The sequence below is a fragment of the Eleutherodactylus coqui genome, chromosome 3 (genome assembly GCF_035609145.1).
Source record: "Eleutherodactylus coqui strain aEleCoq1 chromosome 3, aEleCoq1.hap1, whole genome shotgun sequence".
In the NCBI taxonomy this organism is placed as follows: Eukaryota; Metazoa; Chordata; class Amphibia; order Anura; family Eleutherodactylidae; genus Eleutherodactylus; species Eleutherodactylus coqui.
This window is the reverse complement of record NC_089839.1, coordinates 11,525,256-11,537,468: the sequence shown is the minus strand read 5'-3', so window position 1 is coordinate 11,537,468 and position 12,213 is coordinate 11,525,256. Positions and strand designations below refer to the sequence as shown.

The 12,213-nt window shown below is 50.3% G+C and overlaps 1 protein-coding gene across 1 annotated transcript in view; it reads left to right on the top strand.

The window, feature by feature from the left end:
* The window catches only part of LOC136620387 (calpain-13-like), a 139,757-nt gene that overhangs the window by 51,309 nt on the left and 76,235 nt on the right, over window positions 1–12,213 (top strand). Inside the window, exons 5-6 of the mRNA XM_066595122.1 lie at window positions 1,498–1,631; window positions 3,846–4,020. Coding sequence (XP_066451219.1) covers window positions 1,498–1,631; window positions 3,846–4,020 — 309 coding nt within the window. The remainder of the gene's footprint in view (window positions 1–1,497; window positions 1,632–3,845; window positions 4,021–12,213) is intronic.

The window sequence follows — 12,213 nt, the reverse complement described above, 5'->3', positions numbered from 1 at the left end:
CTGTTACAGGGGGCGCTGCAGACCACACAGCCAGACTGCTGTTATAGGAGGCGCTGCAGACCACACAGCCAGACTGCCGTTATAGGGGGCGCTGCAGACCACACAGCCAGACTGCTGTTATAGGAGGCGCTGCAGACCACACAGCCAGACTGCTGTTATAGGGGGCGCTGCAGACCACACAGCCATACTGCCGTTATAGGGGGCGCTGCAGACCACACAGCTATACTGCCGTTATAGGGGGCGCTGCAGACCACACAGCCAGACTGCCGTTATAGGGGGCGCTGCAGACCACACAGCTATACTGCCGTTATAGGGGGCGCTGCAGACCCCACAGCCAGACTGCTGTTATAGGGGGCGCTGCAGACCACACAGCCAGACTGCCGTTATAGGGGGCGCTGCAGACCCTACAGCCAGACTGCCGTTATAGGGGGCGCTGCAGACCACACAGCCAGATAATAATAATAATATAATAATCTTTATTTGTATAGCGCCAACTTATTCCGCAGCGCTTAGACTGCCGTTATAGGGGGCGCTGCAGACCACACAGCCAGACTGCTGTTATAGGGGGCGCTGCAGACCACACAGCCAGACTGCTGTTACAGGGGGCGCTGCAGACTACACAGCCAGACTGCCGTTATAGGGGCGCTGCAGACCACGCAGCCAGACTGCCGTTATAGGGGGCGCTGCAGACTACACAGCCAGACTGCTGTTACAGGGGCCGCTGCAGACCACACAACCAGACTACCATTATAGGGGGCGCTGCAGACTACACAGCCAGACTGCTGTTATAGGGGGCGCTGCAGACTACAGAGCCAGACTGCTGTTATAGGGGGCGCTGCAGACCACACAGCCAGACTGCCATTATAGGGGGCGCTGCAGACCACACAGCCAGACTGCCGTTATAGGGGGCGCTGCAGACCACACAGCCAGACTGCCGTTATAGGGGGCGCTGCAGCCCACACAGCCATACTGCCGTTATAGGGGGCGCTGCAGACTACACAGCCAGACTGCTGTTATAGGGGGCGCTGCAGACCACACAGCCATACTGCCGTTATAGGGGGCGCTGCAGACCACACAGCCAGACTGCCGTTATAGGGGGCGCTGCAGACCCCACAGCCATACTGCCGTTATAGGGGGCGCTGCAGACTACACAGCCAGACTGCTGTTATAGGGGGCACTGCAGACCACACAGCCAGACTGCCGATATAGGGAGCGCTGCAGACTAGAGCCAGACTGCTGTTATAGGGGGCGCTGCAGACCACACAGCCAGACTGCTGTTATAGGGGGCGCTGCAGACCACACAGCCAGACTGCTGTTATAGGGGGTGCTGCAGACTACACAGCCAGACTGCCATTATAGGGGGCGCTGCAGACCACGCAGCCAGACTGCCATTGTAGGGGGCGCTGCAGACCACGCAGCCAGACTGCCATTATAGGGGGCGCTGTTCCCACCACACTTTTAGACTACATTGTATGCATCTTGTTCTTCCTCTCCTAGTTCTGGCAGTACGGCGAATGGGTGGACGTGGTTGTCGACGATCGACTGCCGATGCTCAATGGAAGATTCTTGTCGGTGCAGCCGCGTGTCAACAATGAGTTTTGGCCATCTCTATTGGAGAAAGCGTATGCGAAGTACGTCCGATGATTACATGCGCTTGTTTTCATAAATGCCTTATGACTCCAGGACATCTCCCTCTTAGAAGACATTACCCTATCTTTAGACTCTGCAACAAATAGCTGACTTCTGCTGTCCAGCCCCCCGGCTGCATATTTGGTATTTCAGCCGCACTTAAGCGGTGCTGCTGATTAGAGCCACCTGATTGGCACTTCGGCACCACGTGACTACACAGCGTGCACGCGGATTGCCTTAAGCAGCCATGCACTACACACTACACTTAAGCAGCCGTGCACAGACCCCCCTTTGGAGATGTGCAGGAGTGCTACTTCACGAAACCCGTGGGGGGTTAGGGTTTAGCGTTACGGGTTAGGTTTAGGGTTAGGGTTAGGGTTAGGTTTAGGGTTAGGTTTAGGGTTAGGTTTAGGGTTGGGGTTAGGTTTAGGGTTAGGTTTAGGGTTAGGTTTAGGGTTAGGTTTAGGGTTAGCGTTAGGTTTAGGGTTAGGGTTAGCACGGCTCATCGCGCACGGCTGCTTAACTGTAGTGTGTAGTGCACGGCTGCTTAAGGCAATCCGCGTGCACGCAGTATAGTCACGTGGTGCCGAAGAGCCAATCAGGTGGCTCTAATCAGCAGCGCCGCTTAAGTGCGGCTGAAATACCAAATATGCTCCCCGACTGCACTGTGCTGTAGGCAGCCTCGTACCCCCCAGACTATCAGAGAATGAAAAGAGAAAGAACTTTTATAAGTGTTAAGCCCGACTCTAACCCCACCCAATTCTGCGCACTGCCCCTTGTGCTCCCCCACACTAATAGTGCCCTTCTTTGTTCTAACTCACTAATAGCACACCTTTGTGCCCCCCATGTATTTTATAGTGTCATATTTATGTAGCACACATTAGGAGTGCCCTCTCACAGCGATACTCCCTTAGTGCCCCCATACAGTAAGGATGCCCCTGTAGTGAAACCCAAACAGTAATGATGCCCTCTTACTGTCCTCCTCACAAAGTATGTCCTCTTCATGTACCCCTCACAGTAGTGATGCCCCTATGCCCTATCAGTGCACCCCCCACACATAATGATGCCGCCTTGGTGTTCCCGATAAAACTTATGACGCCCTCTTAGTGCCATTTTACAGTAAAGATTTCACTTTTAGCGCCCCCACATAAAAAAGTGCCCCCTTAGTTCCTCCGCATAGAAAAAAATGCAACTTAGTGTTCCCACATAGATGCCTCCTTTGTGTCCCCACCACAGTAGAATGTACCTATTAGTGCCCCCTGCACACATCATCAAGTCTATTTCGTACCCCCACCGAAAAATGACACTCCCTTAGTGCATCCACCACATATGTTGCCTCCTTTTCTGCTCCACACCAGTAAAGATTCAACTTTAGTGCATCCACAAAGAAAAAGTGCCCCTAGTGATGCCTCCTTAGTGCCGCCACGCAGATGCCACCTTAGTGCCCCTACCGCAGTATGGTGTCTCCTGCACACATCATGATACCCCTATCAAATTAGGATACACCCCTTAGTGTACCCACCAAAGTATAATGTCTACTTAGCATTCTTTCACAGTAAAGATGCCCCTTTGGTGCCCCCACATAGAAAAAGTGCCCCTAATTATACCTCCTTATTGCCCCCACCACAGTATGAGGCCCCTTTAGTACGCCCAGTTATGCCTCCCACACAGTAAACATTCTGATTTAGTGCCTCCACATAGAAAAAGTGCACCTAAGAATGCTCCCTTAGTAACCATCACACAAATGCCCCCTTAGTGCCCCCAGTGATGCCACCCAAAAATACTAAAGATTGCCTTTTAATGGTCCCACACAGAAAAAAAGTGCCCCCAAAGAGGTCTTACAACTTAAAATAACTGATAAATGGAAGAGACGCCTCTGCAGGTCTCGCCCGGTCTGTGGGGTCTGCGGCTTGGTGCAGCGGGGGTAATATGCCTCATGCCTGCCTATTCCAAGCCCCGGGCTCCCGGCTTTACCATTATATCTAGCTATATCCGCGTTCGGCTGACCTGCTGATAGTTGATATTGAGACATCCAGCATGCTTCTCAGGACTCTGGGACAGCACCCCAAATCTGGGACCGTCCCGCTGGACCAGAGATGGCTGAGAGGCCTTTTCTGCTTTAAGCTTTATTCTGCGGGGCAGATCAGAGCCCCATGCTGATTTTGTTGGGGAGAATGGCCGACATCCCCTTTAAATTTCTGTTCTCATGCTTTTAGGCTTCGAGGGTCCTACAAGAATCTGCACTGGGGATTCATCTCAGAAGCATTTGTGGATTTTACAGGAGGGGTGCAAATGGATTTTAATTTATCCAAACCCCCACCAGACCTGAAAGACATTGTTATGGCTGCTGCAAGATCCTTCTGTCTTATGGGGTGCACAACGCCAGGAGAAGTAAGTAGAAAGTCCAATATAAAGGGGAAAATAGGAATCTACAGTATATGTACTAGAAGAAGGCTGCAGAAACCAAGTCTGGACTTGTGCAGGACTCGGATATATAGTAATGTCATACCTGCCAGCAGTCTACAGGGGGCGCCTGCCAAATCACAAAGATTCAGAGTTTATCTACATTTGCAGGTGGAATCTCTGTTTATTTTGGGCATGGAACTGACAAATATCCCACAAATATCCAAATTTGCTACTATGAGGGCTCAGTCACACGGGCGTTTTGACGCACAATTTTTTTTTTGCGCATAACTGATGCATTCAAAAATTTGTGTGACCGAAGCGGGCGTCAGGGAGGAAAAACCGCACCTAGGAGCGTTGATCCGCTCAAGAAGAGCACAGCCCGCTATCCCCTGCTGTGGCTGTGACAGCTGCAGCAGGGGATTCCCTGGATGTGAAACCCCTGGATGCTGTCACATCCAGGGGTATAACCTGTGGTCAGTGGGGCCGGCGGCATCTGCGGCGGCCCCATTGACATACGGAGAACATCGCGATCCTCTGCTACAGATGTGACAGGATCGCGATGTTTGCCCATTGAATTCAATGGAGATGGCAATACAGCCAGCTCTATAGAAAGCAATATGCTGCCGGCAAGTGCTGCAGTAATTTTCAGGGAAGGACTTAAAATATAAGCCCTTCCCTGAAAAGCATCCCAAAAATGTGTAAAAAAAATTCTAAAAAACCTATACTCACCTCTCTGCAGCTGCCAGGGCTCAGGTGCGTCCAGCCGGCTTTTCTCCTGCACTGCTATGAAGAGCTTTTAGCAGGCGGGGATTTAAAATCCACGCCTGCTGAAAGGGCTGGCTATGATTGGCTGAGTACTGTGACCAATCAGAGGCAGCTCTCAGCTATTGAATGACAGCTGAGAGCTGCCTGTGATTGGTGCCTGCGCTCAGCCAATCAGAGGCAGCACTCACCCATTCACCCATGTGACTGAGCCCTGAAGAGTTTAGATGAGCTACTATGAGAGGTTCTTTCTGCAGAGCTGTGATAAACCCTGGTGCTATATTCCATTTATAAATAGGAAAGCAATGGGGAACACCAAAGTGGAGAAGGACTGGAGCAACCAGTGTCAGGCAGCTGCTGCCAAGGCAAATAGGATCATGGGGGGCATCAGAAGAGGTCTAGGGGTGCATGATGAGAACATTGTTCTTCCTCTTTACAAGTCACTGGTCAGATCACACATGGAATATTGTGTACACTTTCGGGCACCGGTACTCAAGAAGGACATATCAGAGCTTGAGCGGGTACAAAGGGGGCAACTAAAGAAATAAATGGAATGTTATATCACTGATTACTAAAATGGGTCGCTGATCCGGGGATTATTCTGATTGCAAGATTGGAGTCAGAAAATTAGGAAAATTGGCTTCTGCCTCATTGGTGTTTTTTGCCTTCCTCTTGATGAACATTGGGGGCTAATAGGCTGAACTGGATGGGCATGGATATTTTTCCAGCCTTATGCGCCATTTACAAGGGCCAACTGTCGCCTAAACGGTCTGCACAAGCAGGCGACATCACCGCTAGCTGTTAGCGCTCGTGCAGACCATCGCTGACTTCATGCTCAGTGCTTCCAAATCTATGTGAAGTACTCAGCGGGGAGCGATACACTGCAGGAAGTGAGCGAACCAGTGAGGAGTTTAAGGCTGGTTGAAAGTGAGCGACAAACAAAAAGTAAATGAATAGGAAACCATGGCTGTGCATTTTCATTCGTATGAATGTAAATGGCCTTTTACACACAATGTTACCATGTTAAAGGATTCTCTGCTACGCATAAGAATCTGCCGTATTAGAGCAAATTGAGCAGATAGTTACATCCTGTATTATACCCCAGAGCTGCACTCACTATTCTGCTGGTGGAGTCACTGTGTACATACATTACTTATCATGTACTGATCCTGAGTTACATCCAGTATTATACTCCAGAGCTGCACTCACTATTCTGCTGCTGGAGTCACTGTGTACATACATTACTTATCCTTTACTGATCCTGAGTTACATCCTGTATTATACTCCAGAGCTGCACTCACTATTCTGCTGGTGGGGTCACTGTGTACATACATTACTTATCCTGTACTGATCCTGAGTTATATCCTGTATTATACACCAGAGCTGCACTCACTATTCTGCTGCTGGAGTCACTGTGTACATACATTACTTATCCTGTACTGATCCTGAGTTACATGCTGTATTATACTGCAGAGCTGCACTCACTATTCTGCTGGTGGAGTCACTGTGTATATACATTACTTATCCTGTACTGATCCTGAGTTACATCATATATTATACTCCAGAGCTGCACTCACTATTCTGCTGCTGGAGTCACTGTTTACATACATTACTTATCCTGTACTGCTCCTGAGTTACATCCTCTATTATACTGCAGAGCTGCACTCACTATTCTGCTGGTGGAGTCACTGTGTACATACATTACTTATCCTATACTGCTCCTGAGTTACATGCTGTATTATACTCCAGAGCTGCACTCACTATTCTGCTGGTGGAGTCTCTATGTACATACATTACTTATCCTGTACTGCTCCTGAGTTACATCCTGTATTATACTCCAGAGCTGTACTCACTATTCTGCTGGTGGAGTCACTGTGTACATACATTACTTATCCTGTACTGATCCTGAGTTACATCCTGTATTATACCCCAGAGCTGCACTCACTATTCTGCTGGTGAAGTCACTGTGTACATACATTACTTATCCTGTACTGATCCTGACTTACATCCTGTATTATACTCCAGAGCTGCACTCACTATTCTGCTGGTGGAGTCACTGTGTACATACATTACTTATCCTGTACTGATCCTGAGTTACATCCTGTATTGTACTCCAGAGCTGCACTCACTATTCTGCTGGTGGAGTCACTGTGTACATACATTACTTATCCTGTACTGGTCCTGAGTTACATCCTGTAGATCTTTTATTATAAAAGTGAAAAACATAACAATAAACAGAACATAAATATCGCTCACTTGGCATAAACATAAAACCAAAACAAATGATCACTTGTGTTATCTGTACTTTGCCTTACTGCAGGACAAAGGAACAAAAGCAAAAGGTCCATCTGGTCCAAACAATACACACCGCACACTACACCAACCTGCACTCCAAAACTACACTCACCAATACATATACACTTCATACTACATATAATATACCCACATGTGAGAAAACATCCCTAACTCACATGATCCAGCCTGAAATACCAAAAAAAGAAGAAAACTTGACTAATAACCGAAGCAATGATATAATAACAATAATGCAAACAATAACAAAGTAACAATAATAAGAAGAACCCAATGCCCTTTTTTTTTTTTTTTTTTTTTTAATTTATTTATTTATTTATTTTTTATGCCCACCACCTAAAGAATAAAACCTTACATAATCCTAAACTAACCCTATACCCAGACCAAACCACCACACACCCCCAAACAACCCCCTACGGTGCAGCCTGGGAGCCACGTCTGCATCCCAAGTCCGTGCTCAATGTCTATGTCCAGGACGAGCCGAGCTGCACCGCATACACACACCCTGCCCGCCGCAGCCTGAGGGCCACGCCCGCACCAACAGTCCGTGCCCAGTGTTCATTGTCCGGGACGTGTCAAGCTACGGCTGAGGCATAAATCCCCCCCCCTCCCCCCAATAAACCCCCACCCAACCTATCTAGAACCCCTAACCCTATATACAAAACATAACATATAACATCTCTTATACTATACAACTACAAACCAACACTACATATTAATACCCGAAAGCCTAAGGTTCAGTTACCTGCAGCCGTACATACCTGATCTTTGACCGAAAACAAAAACTCTACTAGTGTCACACTCAGCCCTCCACCAGGACTGGATATGAAAAGCCGGGCACCGACCAAATAGAGAAAAACTATCCCTATAGTTAATCTGTCCCTACAATGTCCCTACTCCTTCCCTAAAACTTACCCTCAGAGAAAACTGTCCCTACCTCTCCCTATTCTGTCCCTACAAAGACCCTAACAATAAGAAGACTGTCCCTAACGAAAGACAAACCCTCTCCATAGGAGAGAGGCCTTAGTCGTGCCCAACCTCTCATAATCCAGAGAGCGCACCTTCACCAGGTCACCCAGGATGTTTCTATTCACCTCATCCGCGGGGAGGATTTTCTCTTCCGTCGAAACTAGACACCGTGCGTTCCAAATGTGAAACCTGACCACTAGGCTGACTAAGAATAAAGTGCACCGGTCCCTGCCACCAAGGTCCCCGAATGCCCCATAGACCCATTCCGCATACGAGAGGCGTGCCAACCTGGGCCAACCAATGGAGGCTCCCACCCGTTTGTACACCTCTGTATTAAAGGGACACTGAAGCAGGAAATGCTCCATGCTTTCCAGTACGTTGCTGCACTCCTGGCGGGGGCAACCCCTATCCACCAGAGGCCTGCTCTTCAAGTTGCCCCTTACATACAGTCTCCCGTGGAAACAGCGCCAAGTCAAGTCCCAAAACTTCAAGGGGATCCTGTCAGAATTCAATAAACGTAACCCTCCCTCCAGGTCCCGACTTGGGCAGTCCTTGAGCGCCAGGGGCTTCTGGAAATGGGTCAACAGAACCCTCTTATCGAGGTGTTTCCTCGACAGAGTTCTGATCTCCCACATCCCCAGACCCCACCGACGTATCATCTTCAGAGCCACGGTAGCGTAAGCCGGAAGATGCCCGTGCGACGTGCGAAGATCCTTCACTCGCCCTCCAGTCTCCCATTCCTGGAAGAAAGGCCGAAGCCATCCGCAACAGGAGAATACCCACGGAGGAGCCCTCTCTTGCCAGAGGTTGCCTATATTGATCTTAACAAAGGTGTTTACGAGAAACACCACGGGGTTGACCATAGATAACCCCCCTAGTCTCCTCGTGCGGTACGTGACATCTCTCCTGATCAGGTTCAACCTATTCCCCCACAACATTAGGAAGAACAGGTTGTAGACCCGGGTCCAGAGAGGCTCTGGCAAAATGCATACGCTGCCCAGGTAGATGAATAAAGGGAGCAGGTATGTTTTGATCAGGTTAACCCTTTCCCGAAGGGTCAAAGACCAACCCTTCCACTGGGCCACCTTCTGAGTGGCACCATCGAGCCTGACCACCCAATTTTGCATGGGGTAATCTCCCCGGCCAAATTTGATGCCGAGAACTTTAGCCGAGTCCTGGGGCACTGGAAGGGTGTCCGGGAGACTAAATGTAGGATCTCCCCTTCCTAACCAGAGACTTTCGCACTTATCCCAGTTGATGCCGGACCCAGATGCTTCCGAGTAGCGATCCACCTCTGCCATCACGTACTCTGCCTCCCCCCTCGAGGACACAAAGACGGTGACGTCATCAGTGTACGCTGCCACCCTGAGGGTGGCTTCCGGCACCGCCCGATCCATCCCGACCCCCGCCATAGGCCCACCATCAATCATCCTAAGGAAAGGATCAATGGCAAACACGTACAGCAAGGGGCTCAGAGGACAACCCTGACGGACGCCAGACCCAACCTCAAATGGGTGGCCGACCCAACCGTTCAGTAGCGGGAAAGTCTCAGCCCCCGCGTACAATGTCTTGAGCCAATTGACAAACCCCACTGGCAGGCAATATCTCAGAAGAACAGACCAGAGGTACTCGTGATTAACCCGATCAAACGCTTTGGCCTGATCCAAGGACAGCAGGTACCCCTCCCAGTGACCAGCCCTACCCTGCTCCACTGCCTCCCGGACACCTAGAACAGCACTAAAGGTGCTACGGCCTGGAACAGAGCAATGCTGGGCGCCCGAGAGGAGCCGGGGTGCAAACTTGACCAGCCGATTAAACAGCACTTTTGCCAGAACCTTCCTGTCCGCATTGAGAAGCGCTATGGGACGCCAGTTCTCAATACGGCTCGAGTCTTTACCCTTTGACAGAAGGACCAAAGCCGACCTCCTCATTGACTTTGGGAGAGTGTCCGAGGAAAGACACTCATTGAAAACCTCAGTCAAGAGGGGACTCAAGAGGTCCTTAAAGGTCTTATAGTACTCAGATGTTAAGCCATCCGGTCCTGGCGATTTTTTGAGCGCAAGCCCATCAATCGCCAGTTTAACTTCCTCTATGTTGATCTCCTCTGTCAAAACATTAAGGGAGATGTCATCCCCTGGCTCAGGGACAGCTTCAGCCAGGAAAGCCGACATCACATCTCGATCTAGATCCCTCTTTCTCAAAAGGTGCGAGTAGAAGGATCTGATGACTTCCAGAATCCCTGATCTGGACCTGTTCAGAGATCCCGTACCGTCGATCAGTCCAGTGACAACTTTACGATTCACTGACATCTTGCAGTTTCTGTAAGGGTCAGTTGAGTGGTACTTCCCGAAGTCCCTCTCAAAAACCAAAGATGCGTGCCTATTATACTGGCACCCTTTGAGCAAAGACTTCACTCTGGAGATCTCCTCGCGGCTACCTCCAGTCGAGACGAGATGTTCGAGTTTCCTCCTCAGGCCCTGATAAAGACGGTACTTACTCAGGCTCCTGAGGCTAGAGAGCTGGCGGAAGAACCTCGCAGCCCTGATCTTGAACATCTCCCACCACTCTGACTTACTGCTACAAAGATCCAGTAATGGTACCTGGCTCTGCAGAAAATCCTCAAAGGACTGTCTTATCTCTGCTTCCTCCAGGAGTGATGAATTCAGCCTCCATAAGCCTCTACCCATCCGGGGGGTCTCTGCAACATTCAGGGAAAACAAAATCAGACAGTGGTCGGAGAATTCCACCTCAACAGCAGAAACTGGTGAAGAGATGGCTTCCTCCTTCAAATAAAACCTATCTATTCTAGACCTGCACTCGCCTCTATAATAGGTGAAACCCGCGTGGCCTGGGGTGTGCCGGATGTGGACATCCACCAGGCGAGCTTCGCTAGCTATGCTATTAAGCGCGACGCTATCATAAGTCAGCTTGCCTAGGGAGCCTCCCCTGTCACGGGTCCTCGTGACTGCGTTAAAGTCACCCCCAAAGATCACCTGCCGACTGGTAAAAAGGTACGGCTTGATCCTTATTAAGAGATCTTTGCGGTCCCGCTTGGTTTGGGGACCGTAGATGTTGATTAGCCGAAGCTCTTGTCCCTTCATGAGAACATCCAGGATCAGGCACCTCCCTATTTCTAACTCGATAACCCGTCGGCATTCAACCGCTGCGGTAAAAAGTACCGCCACTCCGCTATATGGCTCGGCCGCAAGAGACCAGTAAGATGGACCAGACCTCCATTCCCTCCTTGCCTTATGCACAGCTGCCAAATTTGGCAGCCTGGTCTCTTGCAAAAACAAAATGTTAGCTTCAACGCGGCCGAGAAAATCAAAGGCCGCAAATCTAGCCATATCAGATTTAATGCTGGCAACATTAATGGATGCCAGCGTCAACGGAGCGGGTGCCGCCATCATTGGTGATTGAGTTAGATGGCTTTCTTCTTCCCACCCCCCTTCTCATCCGGGTCTGAGGATGACCCCTTGCCACGTTTCTTGGACACTGAAAGGTCCATGGCAAGGGGCTCCTCGACCTCGTCCTCCTTGCCACTGGGCTCTGGGCCAGCCCTCCCCCTGGAGGTCACCAAACCCCCATAAGAGGAAGGCTCAGCACCCCCTGTAGGCCCCACGCTTGTCCTGGGCACCTCTCCCTCTGCCTCCTCCGAGGACGAGAGAGCTTGGTACCTGTTGGAGAGCCCAACAAGAGGAGAGTTTGGATTGCCTTCCTGCACCTGGCCCGTTGCAGGGGAAGATTTCCCTTCCCTTTTTTTCATTTTCTTGGAGCCCTGCTTGCGCTTTTTCTTTTGCCACTCATCCTTGCCCTCACCCACACTTTCATAGTGGGAAGAATCTGAATAAGTGGCATCCTCTTCCCTTTGGATCCTCCTGACCTCCTCATCCAGCTCCCTGTCTCCTGGAGCCTCAGCCACATGATTTGCGTCCGGAGCAGGGGCCAGCATTGACCCACCTGCCACCTGGGTTTCCACCAGCTCCCTGCCCCTTCCGCGCTTCTCTTGGCGCCTCAGCTTGGCTGCCCCAGCATGTTTGTTCTTCCTTGGCTCCTGGGCTCCATCGCCTCTGCTGGTCCCCTCCCCTGCAGAAGCAACCTCACGGCTCTCCTCCGCTGGGGCCATGACCGCATTGG